Source organism: Piliocolobus tephrosceles, chromosome 20 (assembly GCF_002776525.5).
Source record: "Piliocolobus tephrosceles isolate RC106 chromosome 20, ASM277652v3, whole genome shotgun sequence".
In the NCBI taxonomy this organism is placed as follows: domain Eukaryota; kingdom Metazoa; phylum Chordata; class Mammalia; order Primates; family Cercopithecidae; genus Piliocolobus; species Piliocolobus tephrosceles.
Genome location: NC_045453.1, coordinates 7,542,588 through 7,565,286, shown reverse-complemented (window position 1 = coordinate 7,565,286; position 22,699 = coordinate 7,542,588). Strand labels below are relative to the sequence as shown.

Here is a 22,699-nt window from a genome sequence, read left to right as displayed (position 1 = left end):
CTCTCTTCTTTTTTATGGTCCTTTCTCCATCTTACTGCTTTCCATTTATTCATTGCCTGTGGTGTGCCATGTACTATGCTAGGTTTTCTGCATGTATTATCTAATTTGTACTCAAAATCTCATGAAGTAGTTTTTTCATAGTTTTAGAAAAGAAAAAGATAAGTTTCAGAAAGGTTAAATAGCTCATTCATGGTCACCCAGGTGCTAAGTGGCAAAGCTAGGATTAGATTTGAGTATGTAGCTCCAAAGCATGCTCTGTTAGCTGTTCCAAGCTGGTGCTCCACCTTATTCTTTTGCTCTTTTGGTTTGTTTTTAATTCCATCTCCTCTGGTGGCTAAAAGATTACTAATAAAATTCTTTTTCTTTCACAATCAAGAGTCCAGCAAGCTAAAAGTACAGAAGGTGGAGCCCTGGAACAGCGTGCGTGTGACATTCAACATCCCCCGGGAAGCAGCGGAGCGGCTACGGATCCTTGCTCAGAGCAACAACCAGCAGCTTCGGGATTTAGGGATTCTCTCCGTTCAGATTGAAGGTCTTTTACTTTGCCATGTGCCCATCTAGACCAGAATCATTACAGTAGTAGAATATAGCATGATTTTCTATGCTGCTTTGCCTGTTCCTCTGCTCTTGTGTTTCAGAATGCCAAGCAACTCATGTAACTTGTACTTTGCTTTGCAGCACCTTAGGATGAAGAGGGACTGACTGAGGTTATTGCTGGGTCCTGATGGTCTTTACATCTGTAGTCTTGGTTTCCATTCCTTTGGCTAATTCTGACCATCAGTCTTTCAGACTTTGATTTTACTGGCATCCTGACCAGGATTTGATTTGTCTTATTTATTTAGTTGTGTAGTTTTCTTTGTTATTGTTACTGTTTTTAGAGATGGTGTCTTTCTGTGTTGCCCAGGCTGGACTCAAACTCTTGGCCTCAGATGATCCTCCCATCTCAGCCTCCTGAGTAGGTGGGACTACACCTGTACCACTGTACCCAGCTTAACATATAATTTAATTTGCTTCCTTCCTTCCACCACATAAAGTTTAGTATTTTCTTTATGCGTCTAACAGATTACGAAGCCTTCAACAGTCCTTTCCTTTTGTAGCAGCGTTCATTTTCTTTTCTTTTCTTTCTTTTCTTTTTTTTTTTTTTTTTTTGAGGCAGAGTCTCGCTCTGTTGCCCAGGATGGAGTATAGTGGTGTGATCTCAGCTCACTGCAACCTCCACCTCCCAGGTTCAAGTGATTCTCCTGCCTCAGCCTCCCGAGTAGCTGGGATTACAGGCACGTACCACCATGCCCAGCTAATTTTTGTGCTTTTAGTAGAGACGAGGTTTCACCATCTTGGCCAGGCTGGTCTCAAACTTCTGACCTCAGTTGATCTACCCTCTTCGGCCTCCCAAAATGCTGGGATTACAGGCGTGAGCCATCATGCCAGCCCACAGTGTTCATTTTCAATATTTTTACCAGAATGATCTTTTTCAAAATGAAAAGTGGATGAGTGCACGCACACACACACACAGACACACACACATCCCTATACCCCTACACCCCTATACCCCTAGATTAAAATCCTACTATCTCTTGGTATTATTCAAAGAATGAAGACCAAACTGCTTACCATGACCTCAGGCCTTGCATGGTCTCACCTCTACCTTCTTCATCCAGCCTTATCTTGTGTAACTCTCCTCCCTTGCCCCCTGTGTTCCAGCTTCTCAACTTTCTCTTCCTGTTGCCACACGTCCTTTGTATTGATGTCTTCTCTGAATGAAATACTATCCCCTACCAGCCCCCCTTCCCCTAGTTCATGCCTGCTCAGCCTTCAGGTATCAGCTTAAATCTTGAGGATATATTCTCTGAACTCCTTCGGCAAGTCAGAGTCCTTTGCTGTGTGCTCTCACAAAAGTTTGTTTCTCCCCCTCAGATCATTTATCTCACACTTTCATTAGAGCAATTATTGATTATTGTTTTATCCCCCATAGACTATAAGCTTTAGCATTTGGAATACAGTGATAAATACTGTCCTTACTGTTATAAACTCGGAAGAGCTTATGACTTTAGTAAGGAAGACAAACCTGTGAGAGATATAAGTACCTACCATGTGTGGGAGAGCTCTTTGGAAGCTCAGTGAACTAGACCCCCCTCTTCCCCTCCTGTGTTGATACAACCAGGTGACAACCAGCAATTCCAACTTTCCTTTCTACAGTAGGCCAGGTCCTCCTGGCCCTGTGCTTATGTAGAACCTAAATGCTCCGTGAAACCTCAGCAGCCAAGGTCATCATTTTGTTTATAGGAGTGAGACACATTTTATGCAGTCTAGCATTGTAGGTTGCTGTGCCCTCAAAGGGGAAATACCAACAAACAGATTATTTAGAAAGGGTTATATGTAGATTGAGAAATGGGATAAATTTCACCATTTGATAAATGAGGGGATAGTGGCTTAAACAATAACCACTTTAATTTGAAAAATGTGGAACTATCTAAAAGGATCCAGAAAAGTACAGTTAATTCACAGCAATCTGTAGGATGAACTATTAGAAAGAGTGGAAGTTGAACAACTATTGGATAAAATAATAATATGTGGGCTGTTTATACTTTAAGGGACACATAAGTGGTTTCTTTAAAACCCCACATGTTTTATGGTCTCTGTTCCTATTTAAAGGCTTCAAAACCTTAATTGATAGTGTTTTTCACTGGAGAAAGAAGTACCATTTTTATCTCTTAAGCAGACCTACTTCCTAAAAGGATAAAATGCTGGTTCTCCTTTAATATTATAGCCATAAATTCAAACATGAGTACTAGCCAGGAAGCAAATAGATAACATATTTTAAGAAATTATGAAATTCACATATGACAATGATTATCACAATACAGAAAGAGTTCTTTAACTTTTAGGCTACATGTGTGTCCCAGATGATCTCTGTTCTTACAATCCTGGGAATTCAGGCAGGAGTGAAAGTGATGGCAGCAGCTATTGCTTTTGTGGAACTGGGCTACTGATTTTGTAAATTGTAAGAAGGAATGTTGGCCAGCCATGGTGGCTCACGCCTGTAATCCCAATACTTTGAAAGGCCAAGGTGGATGGATCACTTGAGGGCAGGAGTTTGAGAGCAGCCTGGCCAACGTGGTGAGACCCCGTCTCTACTAAAAATATAAAAATTAGCCCAGCATGGTGGTGCATGCCTCTGGTCCCAGCTACTCGGGAGGCTAAGGCAGGAGAATTGCTTGAACGCAGGAGGCAGAGGTTATGGTGAGCCGAGATCATGCCACTGCACTCCAGCCTGGGCGACAACAGCGAAATTTTGTCTCAAAAAAACGAAAAGAAGGAATGATGGAATGTTGCCACTATCATGTCTGTTGCAAGGCTTGAGGGACAGGTTGTTCTCGAAAGAGTCCATTCTCCATTGACTAATACTCCCTGTACCCTTCCTTTTTTAAGTTTTGGCCAGGGAGTTGGGGAAACATCTTTTTTGAGGACATTTTGTGCCCCCTCTGTAAATTCGTGGTGATCTAAAGCAGTAGTCTGCTAACTTTTTCTATAAAGGGCCAAGAATAAATATTTTTGGCTTTTCAGGCCATGAGATCTCAACTCAACAAGTACTCAGCTCTGTCTTGTAGGGCAAAAACAACCATAGGCAATATGTCAACAAGTAAACATGGCAGGATTTCAATAACACTTTATTTAAATAAACATGCAGTGGGCTGCATTTGGCCCACAGGACGTAGTTTGTGGACCCCTAATTGGCAAGTTTGGGAGCCAGTAGTGTTCTCTTTGACATGAATTGGCATATATGCAGTTGGCAAATAGGAGAATAATAGCAGTATAATGTGGAAATTCTGTTTATTAAGATGTGATTTTTTTTCTTAGGTAAGAGGAGCTGGAATAGTAGAAATAGAATTATAATTATCAACAAGAAAAAGCTTTTCACTCAGCTGTTGCATGTGTGGGAATCTTTTCAGCTCTATTAAAATTAAGGATGAGAGTGTGCATTCGTTTGCCTTCCTGATGTGCGTCCCCCAGCCTTGCGTGGCTCTCAGCTCATGACAGGTTGCATTTCCTCCTGTGTCCACCTTAATGGCAGGCCCACTGGCTTAGAGCTCCATTACATCTGCATTATCTCAGCACCTTTAACCAGGCATTTCCACTGCATTTTTTCTGGTATTTTGCCTCCACCAGTTACTGCTTTTATTAGAGCTCTGGTTACAAAGTCTTATAGGTTTTCAGTTTGCCCTAACCCTCTTATTGTCAGTATGAGATTTGATAAACGTGAGGTTTTCCAGAAATTAATTTGTCATATAGAAAAATGCCTATAATCCTTTGTAAGGTTATAATAAGATGACTGTTTATATTTAAAAAATAGCTAATGAGCACTTGCCACGTACCAGGCACTATTTTATGTATAAAGGATATATTATAGATGGTCATATAATTTATCATTAAATTAGGACGCTTTTCTTTCTTTTTTTTTGAGACAAAGTCTCACTGTGTTGCCTGGGTTGGAGTGCAGTGGTACAAACACAACTCACTGTAGCCTCAGCCTCCTGGGCTCAAGTGATCCTCCCATCTCAGCCTCCTGAGTAGCTAGGACCACAGGTGCATGCTACCATGGACCTGACTAATTTTTCATAGAAATGGGATCTCACCATGTCGCTAGTCTTGAACTCCTGGTCTGAAGCAATCCTCCCACCTTGGCCTCCCAAAGTGCTGGGATTAACAAACGTGATCACCATGCCCAGCCTAAATTAGGACACTTCTGAAAGTGGAAGAGAATGCTATTAATTATGCTGGAACAACAGATGTAAAGGAATAAGGACAGACTTGTGACTACCCCTGTATAGTGATGGGGGAGGCAAGCAAGAAAATGAGCGAGTGAATGATTACGTGGAATGTGCTCTGCAGAAGTAACAAGATGTTCTGATAAAAGTTACCTAACCTTGGATAAGATGGTTGGTAGAGGCCTTTTTGGGCATGTGACACTTAAGATTACGTGAAAATTGAGAAGCTAGCTATGCGAAGAGTGCAAAGAACTGTTCTAGGCAGAGGAAACCACGTGAGCAAAGGCCTTGGGGTAAGAAGCAGCCTTGTGTGCCTAAGAAACTAAAAAGGGCCGGGCGCGGTGGCTCAAGCCTGTAATCCCAGCACTTTGGGAGGCCGAGACGGGCGGATCACGAGGTCAGGAGATCGAGACCATCCTGGCTAACACGGTGAAACCCCGTCTCTACTAAAAATACAAAAAACTAGCCGGGCGTGGTGGCGGGCGCCTGTGGTCCCAGCTACTCGGGAGGCTGAGGCAGGAGAATGGCGTAAACCCGGGAGGCGGAGCTTGCAGTGAGCTGAGATCAGGCCACTGCACTCCAGCACGGGCGACAGAGCAAGACTCCGTCTCAAAAAAAAAAAAAAAAAAAAAAAAAAAAAAAAAAAAAAAAGAAACTAAAAAGAAACACTGGGGCTGAATCCTTGTTATTGAAGGAGAAAAATAGCATGAGATGAGGTTAAGGAGGTAGACAGGGCTAAATATGGGCAGTCCAGTATTGGTAGCCACAGACTGACTGACTGTTGCTTTTGAGCACTGAAAATGTGGCTAGTTAAAACTGACATGCGCTGTAAGTATAAAATACATATTACATTTTGAAGATTTGGTAGCCCCCAAAAGAATGTAAAGTATCTCAATAATTCTTATGTTGGCCAGGCTCAGTGGCTCACACCTATAATCCCAGCACTTTGGAAGGCTGAGGCCAGGAGGATTACTTGAGCGTAGGAGTTTAAGACCAGCCTGGGCAATACAGTGACACCCACCCTGTCTCTGCAAAAAATTTAAAACTGAAAAAAATTAGCCAGGCATGTTGGCATACTCCTGTAGTCCCAGCTACTTGGGAAGCTGATGTGGGAGGATCGCTTAAGCCCAGTAGGTCAGTGCTGCAGTGAGCTGTTATCTCACCACCGCACTCCAGCCTGGGCAACAGAATGAGACCCTGTCTCAAAAAATAACAATACTTTTTGCATTAGTTACATGTTGAAATAACAATACATTGGATGTATTAAGTGAAATAAATGATAATTAATTTAATCTGTTTCTTACTGTGGCTTCTAGAAAATTTTAAATTGTATCTGTGGCTCATATTATATTTGTGTTGAACAGCACTTGGCTAGGTAGATAATTTGAGCCCTTGTGTAGACTGTTAAGAAGTTTGGCCTGGCCGGGCACAGTGGCTCATGCCTGTAATCCCAGCACTTTGTGAGGCTGAGATGGGCAGATTGCCTGAGGTCAGGAGTTCGAGACCAGTCTGGCCAACATAGTGAAACCCTGTCTTTACTAAAAGTACAAAAGTTAGCCAGGCATGGTGGCAAGCACCTGTAATCCCAGCTACTTGGGAAGCTGAGGCAGGAGAATCACTTGAACCCGGAGGCGGAAGTTGCAGTGAGCTGAGATTGTGCCATTGCACTCCAGCCCAGGCAACAGGGTGAGACTCTGACTCAAAAAAAAAAGTTTGGTCTTTATTTCTAAAATAGTGAGAAGCAATGGACCCGTTTTAAGCAGAGGAATGATACAAACTGATGTCCTTTTCCAGAACAATTTTCTTTCTACTTAGAATGTCGTAACAAATTTTGTATATTAATAGTTCCCTTCCTTTGGTGGAAACCCTCATGACCTGTATTCTCTTTCTCTTTTACGCCTGATTTCTAGAGGCAAGGCAGAGCATCTGTTAACTCCCAGTGATTGCTTCCTTTTTGGTAGGATGTTTGTTCCCTGTGATCAGTGAACCTCCCTGGTTAAAATAGACATAGAAAGCTGACCTAGGCCAAGGCACAGTGGCTCACGCCTATAATCCCAGCACTTCGGGCAGATCACAAGGTCAGGAGATCGAGACCATCCTGGTAAACATGGTGAAACCCCGTCTCTACTAAAAATACAAAAATTAGCTGGGTGTGTTGGCATGTGCCTGTAATCCCAGCTACTCGGGAGGCTGAGGCAGGAGAATCTTTTGACCCTGGAAGGTGGAGACTGCAGTGAGCCAAGATCACACCACTGCACTCCAGCCTGGCAACAGAGTGAGACTCCATCTCAGAAAAAAAAAAAAAAAGAAAAGGAAAACTCACCTAGATCAGTGACAGGACAGAGGAAACTGCCGTATCTCATTAACTTTCTACTTTGCCATCTGACCCTATGAATCTGAACCCTAGTGTAGAAGGACTTGGGTGAGTGCAACCTTTCAGCTCAGCAGCCACAGACTAGCTATATTTTAACTCTCCACAAGGTGGTGCTCTCTTATAATAACAGTAGTCAAAATTTTGGATTAAGTGCAAGAAACATTCTATAGCTTGTTTCAGAGACCTTTTTATCATTGGACCAAGTAAGATTTAAGTTTCCTCTAAGTTTAGAGTCTACTTAATTGGAACACTTCTAGTAACATTACCTGTGAGGGTACCGTGAAGCTCAAATACGATAAAATTAAAAATCCTATACGGGCCAGGCACGGTGGCTCATGCCTGTAATCCCAGCACTTTGGGAGGCTGAGGTGGGTGGATCACATGAGGACAGGAGTTCGAGACCAGCCTGGCCAATGTGGTGAAACTCTGTCTCTACTAAAAGTGCAAAAATTAGCTGGGCGTGGTGGTGGGTGCCTGTGATTCCAGCTACTCGGGAGGCTGAGGTAGGAGAATCCCTTGAACCCAGGAGACGAAGGTTGCGGTGAGCTGAGATCACGCCACTGCATTCTAGCCTGAGTGACAGAGTAAAATCCCTTCTCAAAAAAAAAAGAAAAAGAAAAAGTCCAGGTGCGGTGGCTTATGCCTGTAATCCCATCCCTTTGGGAGGCCGAGGCGGGTGGATCACAAGGTCAGGAGATCGAGACCATTCTGGCTAACACAGTGAAACCCCATCTCTACTAAAAATACAAAAAAATTAGCCGGGTGTGGTGGCGGGTGCCTGTAGTCCCAGCTACTCAGGAGGCTGAGGCAGGAGAATGGCGTGAACCCAGGAGGCAGAGCTTGCAGTGAGCCAAGATTGCACCACTGCACTCCAGCCTGGGCGACAGGAGTGAGACTCGGTCTCAAAAAAAAAGGAAAATCCTATACATAGCCGGACATACTGGTATGTGCCTGTGGTCCCAGCAACTCAGGAGGCTGAGGCAGGAGGACCCTTTAGGCCCAGGAATTTAAGGCGGTGGTGAGCTATATGACTGTGTCACTGCACTCCAGCCTGGGTGACAAAGTGAGACCCCGTCTCAATAAACAAAAACCTATACAAATACTGGTCCTGTCATTTGGTGTCTCAGAAAGTGGATTTGTAGCAACCTATCTCCTCTTCATTGCATTATTTTTTTCCTACTGGAAATATGTTTATGTTGCAGTTGTTGAATGGAAGTGGCATTTTGTTCACAAGTGTTAGTGACCCCGCACCACTCTATGTTCTTTATTCATTAAACCTACTTATATTTAATATCTACCTTCTGATCATAAATTATCAAAAGAAAGTCTAGGATTTTGAGAGTTTTTGAGAACATTTTCTTCCATTATACACACACACCCCACACACACACAATTGGTAAGATGGTTGAAAATAAATATTCAGAGTTCCAGGATCTCTGTTGATACTAAGCGTCATTCATGGTCACCCTGCTTCCTTATAACAAGAATTGGTTATATCTCCTTGTGCTTAATGAAACCTACTCAGATAGGTTGAAGAAAGACCCATCTACATTGAACCCACCATTGTTCTGGTGGTAAACTAACCATAATTCTTCAAAAGCATAGATAACTACAGCACTTATATAGCTGTCTATAAACAAAATTTGCATTTTATTCTAATAATTTCCTTTTTATCACTTGACTGTCATTTTCAGGGGAAGGTGCTATCAACCTGGCTTTGGCTCAGAACCGAAGCCAAGATGTGAGAATGAATGGACCCATTGGAGCCGGAAATTCAGTTAGGATGGAGGCGGGATTTCCCATGGCAGGTGGTCCAGGTAAGACCTCCAACTCAACTGTATGACATTTTACTAGTTTCCTTTTTGGCTTATTTGATCATTTGAGCCCTGAAAGATAGGTGGGGGTTCATGGCATACTTATATCTCTATTTGTTGAATCAGGAAAGCTAGACATGAGTCATTCCTGGAGGCTAGGGGTCACAGCATGAAGCATCTTTGCAATCATTTGGTCTCATGCTTAAAGGTTGATGAACACTGAGCCATGCAGCAAATATGTATTGACTTCTTGTTGTGTGACAGGACCTGTGCTGTTGGAAATAGAAATGAATGAGACATTTTCTACCCTCATTATGTTAATAGTACAATGGAGAATATAGCTTTCCAACTCCCACTTTCTCTGAGGCTAAGAATATCTGTAAATTGAATTCTTGTGTGCTTATGTGGAATCTGAAGATGTAAGTGGAAGAATATGAGTTTTTTATGTGTTTAGAATTTGAGAGTTATAAATTTCTTCCTTTTCTAGTAATCCTGAAATTTCTTCTTCAGAGATTGAACTCAATATTCTGTGAATATCAGAATATTAGAATTGAGTTGACTGTCATTTAAAGCTGAGGAAGCTGTGGAACTCACATAAAGGAAGTGATTTGCCCAGGGTTAGGGAGCATTAAACTAGTATCACAGATCTTCTAACGCCCAGTTTAGTGCTTTTTTCACTGCACTAGTGGCTTTCAAATTTTTTCAGCTGCAGGACCCTTTATTCAAAAAAAAACAGAAAAGCACAGCTGCTGTGGTTGAACCTGAGTAAGAACCTGCTTACCCAGTCATTCCCTTCCCACTCTACCACAGTAGCTCTTAGAGAAATGGCAGCAGTATAGAGGAGCTCAATTTATAAGATGCTATTCTTGGCCGGGCATGGTGGCTCACGCCTGTAGTCCCAGCAGTTTGGGAGGCCGAGGTGGGTGGATCACCTGAGGTCAGGAGTTCAAGACCAGCCTGGCCAAGATGGTGAAACCCCATATCTACTAAAAATACAAAAATTAGCTAGGTGTGGTGGCAGGTGCCTATAATCCCAGCTACTCAGGAAGCTGAGGCAGGAGAATCACTTGAACCTAGGAGGCAGAGGTTGTAGTGAGCCGAGATTGCACCACTGCACTCCAACCTGGGAAACAGAGCGAGACTCTGTCTCAAAACAAAAAAGCATGCTATTTTGAACTGTAACTAATGAATTGATCATAAAATTGAACTAGGTTTTTATTCTGGTACTACCATTTACTGATTACCTCAAGCTATTTACTATACTTCCCCAAGCAATACTTTCTTCACAATAAAATGAAATTATAATACTTACCATCTTTTGAGCTCATACTTGAAGGTAGAAGGACCCTGAGCAGTGCAGCAAACATTTCCTAAGTTTTTGTTAGGACTTAGGAAAATATGTATGTCAGGACCTGTGCTCTTGGGCTGTTGTGGAATACCATATAATAGATGTAAAATATCCAGCCTGGTGTTGTGTACATAGATGTAGTTCCCCACAGAAGTCTGAGCATTTGGTGTTAAGGTAGCTTTATGAGAAATTATAGATGACACTGTTGCCACTACTGGAAAGACATGGGCCAGAAGCAGAGTGGGAAAAGCCTAGCCAAGTTACATATAGTTAATGAAATAATGAATAAACCTATAGTTACCATATAGTTACATATAGTTAGTGAAAGAATGAATAAATCAGGAAATCTGGGTTCTAGTCTCAACTCTTTTCCAAAGGACTAAATATTTACTGACCCTAGTTGCCTATAAACATCTTTAATTATGTTCTAGAAACAATGCTAGAGATCCCTTCTAGGCTTAAAATGTTAAGACTCCACTTAATTGTTATTAGTACCCTAATTACAAGCTCTCTTAGGCTAGTATCTGGCAAATAGCAAGCATGTTTACTAAGTATCCCTAAGAAGTGCATGTAAATTATAGTGCTTTTTTTTTTTTTGAGACAGGGTCAAGTGTTTCTCCTATCTCAGCCCTGCAATAGCTGGGATTACACCCGGCTTATTTTTGTTTTGTTTTTTTGTAGAGACAGGGTTCTGCCATGTTGACCAGGCCGGTTTAACTCCTGGGCTCAAGTGATCTGCCCCCTCAGCCTCCCAAAGTGCTGGGATTACAGGCATGAACTGAGCCACCGTACCCAGCCAATTATAGTACTGTAGTTGATTATCAACCTAGGAAACTGAGAAGCTTTAGATTGAAATCAGGTTAGATTGGTATTTAATGAAGGACTCAGATTGAGATAATGTATATGGTATAAAGTTTCAGGAATAATCAATTAGTAATGACCTGTAGTAACAGTAACATTTTAACCCCCAAGATATCTTTCTTTACTGCCAAGCATATTTTAGGATTGCTTTTCTCTGTTGTCTATTGAGACTTGAAGGATGCAAACAAAGTTTAATATTAGGTTAAACAGCTAAATTTTTCTGGGGAAAGAGACCTTAAATCTCTTCTAAAACTATAATAAATAACTTTAGAATTATGTATCTACAGCAGTTGTTTTTTCAATCATTCTTAGTACTACTTTCTTCTCTTAGCGTGGGGAACAGAAAGTTTACTAATAAGAGTCTTTTGCAATTAAAACTAAATCCATAGCCTGTTTTTTTTTTCACAGCCTTATAAAATTCCAAGATTCGTTGGATACCATAGTAGTCATTTAATTCAAGTTTCTCAACTCCAACACTGTTGATGTTTGGGGCCAATAATTTTTTGCTGTGGGAGACTGTCCTGTGTGTTGTGGGATGTTTAGTAGCATCCCTGGCTTCTACCCACCAGATGCCAGTAGCACCACTACTTCCCTGCAGTTGTACTACCTAAAAATGTCTCCAGACGTTACCAAATGTCCCTTGGGGGACAAAATTTCCCCTAGATGAGAACCTTGGATCTTGTGCAGATTTCCCATCTAGTACTGGAATGCATGTTATAGTGTCACTATTGAACATGTAGTCAGCATATACTTGAAATTTTCTGGGATTAGGAAGCTTATTATGGACCAAGAAAACCTTTTTTTCTTTTTTTTCTTTTTTCTTTTTCTTTTTTTGAGATGGACTCTCGCTCTGTTGCCTAGGCTAGAGTGCAGTGACGCGATCTTGGCTCACTGCAAGCTCCACCTCCTGGGTTCACACCATTCTCCTGCCTCAGCCTCCCGAGTAGCTGGGACTACAGGCGACTGCCACCACGCCCGGCTAATTTTTTTTTTGTATTTTTAGTAAAGATGAGGTTTTACTGTGTTAGCCAGGGTGGTGTGGATCTCCTGACCTCGTAATCCGCCTGCCTTGGCCTCCCAAAGTGCCGGGATTACAGGCATGAGCCACCACGCCAGCCAAAAACCTGTTTCTTATCTCACGAGAGCTTTCTCTCTTTTTTTTTTTTTTCTTGAGAAAGAGTCTCACTCTGTCACCCAGGCTGGAGTACAGTGGCATGATCTCAGCTCACTGTAGCCTCCACCTTCTGAGTTCAAGTGATCCTCTCACCTCAGCCTCGAGAGTGACTAGGATTACAGGCGGGTGCCACCACACCCGGCTAATTGGCTAATTTTTATATTTTTAATAGAGATGGGGTTTCACCATGTTGGCCAGACTGGTCTTGAACTCCTGCTCTCAGGTAATCCACCTGCCTGGACCTCACAAAGTGCTGGAATTACAGGCGTGAGCCACCACACCAAGCCCTCGTGAGAGCTTTCTTAATTGTCTAACTACCATCTTTAAAAAACCAGGTGCAATTCCTCAGAAACAAATCCAGTTTCAACAGATAAACATTAGCCTAACTGTCCTCTCCAACTACAAAACACCTTAAAATACAACTTTTTTTTTTTTTCAAGACAAAGTCTCGCTCTGTCACCACAGCTGGAGTGCAGTTGCGTGATCTTGGCTTACTGCAAGCTCTGCCTCCCAGGTTCAAGCAATTCTCTGCCTCACCCTCCCTAGCAGCTGGGATTACAGGTGTCCACCACCATGTCTGGCTAATTTTTGTATTTTTAGTAGTTTCACTGTCTTGGCCAGGCTGGTCTCGAACTCCTGACCTCAAGTGATCCACCCGCCTCAGCATCCCAAAGTGCTAGGATTACAGGTGTGAGCCACCGCGCCCGGCCTATAACATTTAATATGTAGCTGGGCGGCCAGGCGCGGTGACTCATGCCTGTAATCCCAGCACTTTGGGAGGCCGAGGCGGGCAGATCATGAGGTCAGGAGATCAAGACCATCCTGGCTAACATGGTGAAACTCTGTCTCTACTAAAAATACAAAAAATTAGCCGGGTGTGGTGGCAGGTGCCTGTATTCCCAGCTGCTCGGGAGACTGAGGCAGGAGAGTGGCATGAACCCTGGAAGCGGAGCTTACAGTGAGCCAAGATCACGCCACTGCACTCCAGCCTGGGTGACAGAGCAAGACTCCATGTCAAAAAAAAAAAAAAATGTAGCTGGGCTTGGAAGCAGAGGGGTGGGGAAAGAAAGTCGAGGAACTCCCTAGGGCAAAAAAAAAAAAAAGTCAAAGATGAATATTTAAACAGCAGTAAACAAATGAGATTCTGTAGGGTCTAAAGCATTTGGGTTTTAATGGCCGGGAAGGGATAAAAGATAAAGCCTTGGGTCAACATGAAGAAGCAAGTTAGAATTCAAAATTCCTCATGAAGCCAGAATTTTCAGTGAAAGATAGATTAGGAAAATGTTACCCTCTGGCATAGGGAAATTAATGGGAAATTAATAGGAAATTTGTCTGTGTTTGCTGGGGCTGTAGACATGAGGTGGGAAAATGGGTGTTATGGAATTGTCTTCTCTACCCTCTTGCATTTTGGACATTTAATATGTTAGTGAATACCCATTAACAGGCTAAGTCATTAATATTAGGTGGGTCTAGACTGGTGATAACTGTTGAAGCTGTGGAGGGGCATATTCTCAACCCAAGTCATTGCAGACTTCTAGTTAAAACCTGATATAAATGAGCTTATATTCTGAATTTATACAATTTAGGATTAGACTCGCTGCCTCCAGAATTTTAGGTAATAGGAATATCAGAGTATTAACAATTACGAGAATCATAAGAAAACAAGACACTATTAAAACATAAGGAGAGATGGGGGGAACAGAACTTACAGAAATTTAAAAATAAAGTGAATAACTTATTCAGCAAATCAGAAATAGCTGGATTGAAAGGTGAATTTGAATCAATCACTCAGGATGCAGCAGAGAAAAAGAGATGGAAATATGAAAGAGGTCAAGAGACAAGAAGGATAAAATGAGAAGGTTTAACATGTTTGAAAAGAGTTCCTGAAGAAGATAAAGAAATTGAGGAGGGATGACAGTCAGAGAATGGCTAAAATTTTTCCAGAATGGATGAAAGACATAAGTCCTCAGATTCAGAAGCCCAGTAATCCTGAGCACTACAAAATAAAAATAAATCTACATCTAGACACAATATTGTAAAACTTCAGAACATTGAAAAACAGAATGCTAAAAGCAACCCAAAAGAAAAGACCTATTATTTGCAAAGGAAAGACTATCAGCTTTCCTTGATTTCTCAACAGCAGCATTGGAGGCCAGGAAACATTGGAATAATTTTTTCAAAGTGCTGAGAAAATAATTGACCGCCTAGAATTTTAAACATAGCTATACTATCAAGAGTAGTATGAAATAAAGAGCTTTTCAAAGAGACTAAGAGAATTTACCATTAACAGACCCTTGCTAATTGAACTGCTCAAGGATGTACTTCAGGAAGAAGAAAATTGAACCTAAGATGGAAGAAATAAGATCTAAGAAGGAATGGTGAGCTAAATAATTGATAAGCATGGGGTAAATCTAAATAAGCCTTGACTTATTTAGTAATAATGATGATCATATATTGTCTTTAAACGTTAAGTCAGATATGTCTGTTGACATTTTAAAGATACCAGTAAAATAAAGTAAATGGAATATATAACTTCTAAACTAGTAGTAGAGGATTAAAGAGGAAGACCATGATGAAAACAATTAATCCAGTAAAATTCAGGAAAAATAGGAAGATAGCACAGAAAAAAAGGGTAAATAGAAAAAATGACAAAATAAATAAAATTGTATTAGTAATTAACAATAAAGGTAAATGGATTATGAACACTGATAAAAAGGAAATGATTAATCAGAGTAGTATTCTCAGGTTTACCTATGTGCTGTTACAGGAAACACATAAAATATAAGGACTCAGAAGGTTCAAAGTTAGATAGATTAACAAGGTGACTATTAACCAAGAAAAGTATAATAATATTTTTATCAGATAAAACAGACATTAAAATAAAAAGCATCACTGAAGGTAAATAGGGCCACTATATAATGTAAAAGGAAAAATTCACCAGGAAGTTGCTAAACTCTTATGTACTTAACAACCTAGCCTCAAGACATTTAAGAATTGCATGTAAATAGCATATCTTAGGGGAGATTTAACACACCTCTGTGAGTAATGGATGGCCAAGTTTGTAAACAATTAGTAAGGATAAAGGAAAGCTTGAATAACAATATACCTTTTATATAATGGACATATATAGAAACCATGCAGTCAGCCGGGCATGGTAGCTCATGCCTATAATCCCAGCACTTTGGGAGGTCGAGGCAGGCAGATCACGAGGTCAGAAGTTCAAGACCAGTGTGGCCAAGATAGTGAAACCCCGTCTCTAATAAAAATACCAAAATTAGCCAGGCATGGTGGCGTGTGCCTATAGTCCCAACTACTTGGGAAGCTGAGGCAAGAGAATCGCTTGAACTTGGGAGATGGAGGTTGTGGTGAGCCAAAATCGCACCACTGCTCTCCAGCCTGGGCAACAGAATGAGACTCCCATCTCGAAGAAAAAACAAAAAAAAAATAAAAGTGCAGTCATAATTCAAGAATTCTTAATATTCCCAAGCATAAATGGAAAATTTATATAGACTGACCAGGGATTATTCCAAGAGCAAGTTTCAGTAAATACCACTTATTAATATCACACAGATCCTGTTCTCTAACCGCAGTGCTGTTAGGTCAAGTCAGTGGCAAAAAAAAAAGCGCAACCAAAATATCCCATATTTTTGGAAATGTAGTAATGCATTATAAATACTTAGTGATTTAAAAAAGCAATCCTGATGGAAATTAGACAATATTTAGAATGGAATTACGAGAATAATATATACTGAAATTTGTGAGATGTGGCCAATACAACACTTGGAAGAAATTTTAAGCCTTCAGAAATTTGTATTAATGAAGAAAGAACACCAACTGAAAATTAACAAGCTAGGTGTCTGACTTAAGAATTGAGCAGAGGCCGGGTGCGGTGGCTCAAGCCTGTAATCCCAGCACTTTGGGAGGCCGAGGCGGGTGGATCATGAGGTCAGGAGATTGAGACCATCCTGGCTAACACGGTGAAACCCCGTCTCTACTAAAAAAAATACAAAAAACTAGCCGGACGAGGTGGCGGGCGCCTGTAGTCCCAGCTACTCAGGAGGCTGAGGCACGAGAATGGCGTAAACCCAGGAGGCGGAGCTTGCAGTGAGCTGAGATCTGGCCACTGCACTCCAGCCTGGGCGGCAGAGCGAGACTCTGTCTCAAAAAAAAAAAAAAAGAAGAATTGAGCAGAGCAGTAAGTTATGAGGGAAATAATACAGATAAGAACAGAGATAAGTGTAAAATATGAATCAAAAAAACGGAACAGCAAAACCAAAAGATTCTCCTGCCTCAGCCTCTTGAGTAGCTGGGATTACAGGTGCCCGCCGCCTTGCCCGGCTAATTTTTGTATTTTTAGTAGAAATGGGAGTTTCACCATGTTGACCAGGCTGATCTTGTACCCCTGACCTCAAGTGATCCACCTGCCTCAGCCTCCCAAAGTGCTGGGATTACAGGCGTGAGCCAGCATCCCTGGCCCAAAAGATGTTTCTTTGAAAGGACAGCTAAAACTTATGAATGTGGTAAGACCACCAAAGAAGAAAAGAGGGCACAAACAATGTAAAGAATGAAAAAAGTACAAATTTTAAAAGGTGAATATTATAGTATATGAGTTATATATGATTTTTTTAAAAGAATAGAAAAAAAAGATCATCCACAGTTAACTTTATGCTAATAAATTTTAGTGTTGGCAAAATAATAATTTAATAAAAATTGACTTAATAAGGCATTGAAAGCTTGAAAAGTCTATAACCATTTAAGAAATTGAAAGAAAAATCTGTTTCCCTGTAAATCAATTAGTATGACCTATAGGCCCAGATGGTTTTACAGGAAAGTTTTATCAAACATTTAAAGAACAGATACACAGAGCATAGAAAAAGAAGAAAGATGCTTTCCCAGTCATTTTGAGGTTATTTTCACCTCGATGCCAAAAATCAAAGATGTCACAAAATCTGCCCTTCGAGCTAAATGTCATCATTTTCATTTTAGAATTTTTCATTGTTCTCTTATTCATACCTCAACATTCCTGAAAGTGTGCTTTGGCCTACTTAGTCCTGCAAGATGCTCCATGACAGAGAATTCTGTAGCCAAGGAAAGGAAAAGAGAATAAGTATAGACAGTTATCACTTTTTTTACTTGAAGACAGGCTCTTGCCCTGTTGCCTAGGCTGGAGAGCAGTGGCATGATCATAGCTCACTGCAGCCTCAAACTCCTGGGCTCAAGTGATCCTCCTGCCTCAGTGTCCAAAATAGCTAGGAATCCAGGCGCTTGCCACCACACTGGCTGATTTTTTTATTTTTTATAGAGATGGGATCTTGCTATGTTGCCCAGGTTGGTCTCAAACTCCTGGCCTCAAACAGTCCTCCCACCTTGGCCTCCACAAGCTCTGGAATTACAGGCATGAGCTACCATGCCTGGCCTGTTCTCAGGAGCATGGATGATAAATTCTGAACAGTTTAGCAGTATCAGAAATTTTCAGATGTGGAGAAAGAGGAGTTCTCAAACTGCTAGTTTGAGTATAAATTGGTATAACCAACTTTTGAGAGCAGTTTACCAATATCTAGTAAAATTAAAGATGCTTAGACTTTAAAACCTAGCAATTCTAAGTATATAGTGTAAAAACACTCTCATATATCCACAAGAATTCATAACAAATACACAACATTGCAAAATTATAAGAATAAAGGAAAAATAAAACCTTAGTATTCATCAGCAGAAGGGTGGATATATGGTTCTATACGATGGAGCCCTTGTAACAGTCAAGAGGGATGTGGATCTCAAAAAATAACATTAAGTGAAAAAGGAAGCTGATGAAGAATGCATATAGTAAGGTGCCATTTATACAAAGATTAAAAGCATACAAAAAATGCTGTTTACCTACAGAAAAAGTGCAGTTTACCTACAGATACAGAAAAGGTCAATAAACATGCACAGAACTGTTAACCCCAATTGCAATAAGAGGGAGGAGGTGGAATGGAAGGAGTAGGGGGCTTCTGCTGTATCTACATATATATCTGAAGGAGATAAGAGCAAACTTTTTAAATTTAAAAAAGGTAGATGATGGGTGTAGAAACTTCCAGGCTGGGTGCAGTAGCTCACGCCTGTGGTCCCAGCACTTTGGGAGGGCTGGGCTGGAGGATCGCTTGAGCCCAGGAATTCGAGACCAGCCTAGGCAACATAGTGACCCTATCTCTATAAAATATAGAACAATTAGCTGGACACAGTGGTGTGTGCCTGTGGTCCCAGTGACATGTGCCCTTGGTCCCAGCTACTTGGGAGGCTGACTCGGAAGGATCACTTGGGCCCGGGAAGTCGAGGTGGCAGTGAGCTGTGATTGTGTCACTTGGCAGACTGGGCAACAGAGCTTGACCCTGTCAAAAAAAAAACAAATTTTCTATATCTTTTCATATTCTTGAAATAACTCATTAAAAAACAAAAATTGTGCCAATTCCAGTACTCTATTCTAGGGATCTTTTTTCTAGGAATAATAAGGATGAACAACCCTGCCACTGTTATGATATCCCCGGGTGGAAATGTGTCATCTTCCATGATGGCACCAGGCCACAATCCAGAGCTGCAGCCCAGGACTCCTCGCCCTGCTTCTCAGTCAGGTAATGACTTCCAATCTTTGAGGATGAAGAGTCTTGAAACTTTCTGCACAGATCATTACAAAATTCAGTTATCTCTGATGCTGAATTTCTAATTTCCAAACTCACACTGTCACCTTCTTTACAAAATATGACCTGATTTCTTCAAGCTAAATGTCATTATTTTCTTTTCAGAATTTCTCATTGTTTTCTTATCAGTTATACCGTAACTTTTCTAAAAGCGTGCCTTGGCCTGCGTAGTCCTGCAAGATGCTCATTACATAGAATTCTGTAGTCAAGTAAATTTGATAAATGCATCATTCTTTACCCTCCCTCCTGGAGATTCAAAAGTAACATATTGGAGGCACTGAAAGCCCTACAGTAAAGAAACCCATCTAAGTTTGTTAGGTTCATTGTTTCCCAAACCTAATTGTTTTGTTTTCTTATAACGCTAATTAACATAGTTCTCCAGAATATGATTTGGTAAATACTGCTCTCCATGTTTTACATTTTGCTTTTAATGTCCACTACTGACCAAGCTCTTTTTAAGGCAGAATTCATCATCTTGGTATGTTGCTTCACACATAGAAGATATTCACAAGCATTTATTTTATCAAATAGTACCAGCAGATTTTACTCTGTATATCGAGAATTACAAAGGCCACTGCTCTAGGATCTAGATTGCAGTAGGTTAATTATTGCTTTGTTGACTATCTTTAAACAGATGCAATGGATCCACTCCTCTCTGGGCTCCATATACAGCAGCAAAGTCATCCCTCAGGATCTTTAGCTCCCCCACACCACCCAATGCAGCCTGTCTCTGTGAACAGACAAATGAACCCAGCTAATTTTCCCCAGCTGCAGCAGCAGCAGCAGCAGCAGCAACAACAGCAACAACAGCAGCAGCAGCAGCAGCAACAGCAGCAACAACAGTTGCAGGCAAGACCCCCACAGCAGCATCAGCAACAACAACCACAGGGAATTCGACCCCAGTTTACTTCCCCAACTCAGGTGCCTGTTCCTCCAGGCTGGAACCAGCTGCCTTCTGGAGCCCTTCAACCTCCTCCAGCCCAGGGTTCTCTGGGCACAATGACTGCAAACCAAGGGTGGAAGAAGGCTCCCTTGCCTGGCCCAATGCAACAGCAACTCCAGGCAAGACCATCCTTAGCTACGGTACAGACGCCTTCCCACCCTCCCCCTCCATATCCCTTTGGCAGCCAGCAAGCCTCACAAGCCCACACAAACTTTCCTCAGATGAGCAACCCAGGCCAGTTCACAGCTCCTCAGATGAAGAGTTTGCAGGGAGGGCCCTCTAGGGTCCCAACTCCCCTGCAGCAGCCCCACCTCACCAACAAGTCTCCTGCCTCCTCACCCTCCTCCTTCCAGCAGGGATCCCCTGCATCCTCCCCAACGGTTAACCAAACTCAGCAGCAGATGGGACCAAGGCCACCTCAAAATAACCCACTTCCCCAGGGATTTCAGCAGCCTGTCAGCTCTCCGGGTCGGAATCCTATGGTTCAACAGGGAAATGTGCCACCTAACTTCATGGTGATGCAGCAGCAACCACCAAACCAGGGGCCACAGAGTTTACATCCAGGCCTAGGAGGTGAGGAACACTGTAGCTATTTGTGTTGGTAAATTTGCTGGAGCTAGATCTTAGTAGAACTTCAGTTTTTAGAGTTAGTGGAGGGAGTGAAATAAGGATGTAATTGTTTGGTTTTGTGGATATGGTGGTGACACTTGATATAACTTAGTTAACTTGATACATTATGCAGCATCTTACTAGTTAAATTTAAGCTAGCTCTCTGAACTGAAATTCAGGTAAAAGTCAACATAGAGATGTTCATTTTGTTTTTCAAATTATTTTTGCTTGATCTTGTACTAGTAAATTAAAATGTCCAGAAGAAAAATGCATTTTGTTAACAATTTAAACTTCTGAGTTGCTGAAAAATTAACATTATACAATAGAGCAGAAATAAAAAGAACAGGGTCTCATTGAAGAAAAGGCCCTTTTAGTTATCAATTTTTATAATCCTAGTTAATAAAATAGTAAGCATGGTACTTGTTAAGTTTGATTAAAGTATTGAAGGGGAATAAGTTCAGAAATCATTGACTTTTATAGTTTTATAATGCCAATGCCTGCTCCTTAGAGAGGGAATTCCACCAGTTATACCTAAAGGAGATTTATTTATTTATTTTGTAAGGTGCCTCTTGTATGAAGAAAAAGCAATGGAGCTTAATGTGTGAGAGGTAAAACGATTACAGTAAAACTTATCCATCTCCATGTTTATTATTTATTCTTATTAATCATTGATCTAGTGCACATGAATGTGCTTGGAGCTTTTCAGTAAGGTATAGAGTATCAGTAATACTGTCATCTGATAAACATACTCCCCACCAAAAGACACCCATTGCCTACCCAGAAAAAAATCCTTGCATCTTTAGTGCGACATAGCAAAGGCATGTTCCCATGGTTTCTGGTGAAGTTAAGTTGCTCATCAGCCTTTCACTCTCTTGTAATTAATTTTGCTGACATGCAGGCTCTAATATTTGAATCGTAAGAAGTTCTTAGAAAATGCAAGAATGTTTCAGCTCCAAATTTCACTGTTCTGGGTATCTAGCCCTGAATCAGTGGAAGCTGGGTAGTCCCTCCTGCAAATGTGATTACTGATATAATTACAGTGGGAGCATGCAAATGGGACTTGTCACTGTTAAAGAAAGGACAAATGCATATTTGTCTACAAAGAGTTTTTCAGGACATTGAAAATTTGGCCCTTAAAAAAATAAATGGCTGGGTGCAGTGGCTCACGCCTGTAATCCCAGAACTTTGGGAGGCCGAGACAGGCGAATCACCTGAGGTCAGGAGTTCGAGACCAGCCTAGCCAACATGGTGAAACCCCATCTCGACTAAAAATACAAAAATTAGCCGGGTGTGGTGGTGCACACCTATAATCCCAGCTACTCGGGAGGCTGAGGCAGGGAGAATTGCTTGAACCTGGGAGGAGGAGGTTGCTGTGAGCCGAGATTGTGCCACCACACTCCAGCCTGGGCAACAGAGCGAGACTCTGTCTCAAAAAATAAAAATAAAAGTAAATAAATAAATGAATGAATATAATAAATTTTTAAGTGAGTTTAGGTCTTGATGCTTTCATAGTGCAGGTGATATGCTCACCTAGGTGATCTGGCCACATCAAGGCCTGTGTTGTAAATGATAAGTGGGTTCTGAGATTCTCGTTATTACAAATTTTCTAAAATTAGCCCTTCCAAAAAGGAACTGATACTTGAGAAAGATTCCATTAGAGTATATTTTTTGGTACCAAAGCTGTCAGAATCACAGCAAACCTTATGAGAGGAAAGCATAATGATTTAATATAGCATCACTTTGAAGCTCCCATGAACTGTTTCCAATCTGTCTCTTCCAAAGAGACAAGCGCAATATTGGGGGAAATTTTCTGCAAAGGAGATTGTCATCAGTTTCCCTCAAAGGAAAAAAAATCACCAATCTATCCTTAATATCAGGACCCATCTCTTTGTTTTATACTATTTCACATCAATTTGTTTGAAATGAGAGAATTTAGCATATTCCTTTGGTGCCTGTGTTAAAATATGTAAAGTTTTGGGGTCCATTGTTAATTACAGAGAAAAGTGAGCCCTCAAACCTTGCTGTGGCGTGGCCTCAGATCACATTTAGGGAGCAGATTGCCATCTTTTCCTTGGCATGTTCTAAGTGTAAATTTTTTAGTATTTATTTTTCATTTTGACAATGCCTCATATAAGA

At 41.2% G+C, this 22,699-nt stretch overlaps 1 protein-coding gene across 10 annotated transcripts in view; it reads left to right on the top strand.

The window, feature by feature from the left end:
* NCOA6 (nuclear receptor coactivator 6) overlaps positions 1 to 22,699 on the top strand; it is a 119,208-nt gene that overhangs the window by 54,802 nt on the left and 41,707 nt on the right. For 6 of the 10 annotated variants that reach the window (XM_023220486.2, XM_023220485.2, XM_023220491.2 and 3 more), the window contains 4 exons: positions 377 to 532; positions 8,835 to 8,957; positions 18,802 to 18,945; positions 19,646 to 20,527. In XM_023220486.2, coding sequence (XP_023076254.1) covers positions 377 to 532; positions 8,835 to 8,957; positions 18,802 to 18,945; positions 19,646 to 20,527 — 1,305 coding nt within the window. Of the gene's footprint in view, positions 1 to 376; positions 533 to 8,832; positions 8,958 to 13,395; positions 14,716 to 18,801; positions 18,946 to 19,645; positions 20,528 to 22,699 lie in introns of those variants that run through there. The other 4 variants (XM_023220492.2, XM_023220487.2, XM_023220490.1 and 1 more) reach the window with 3 other exon arrangements.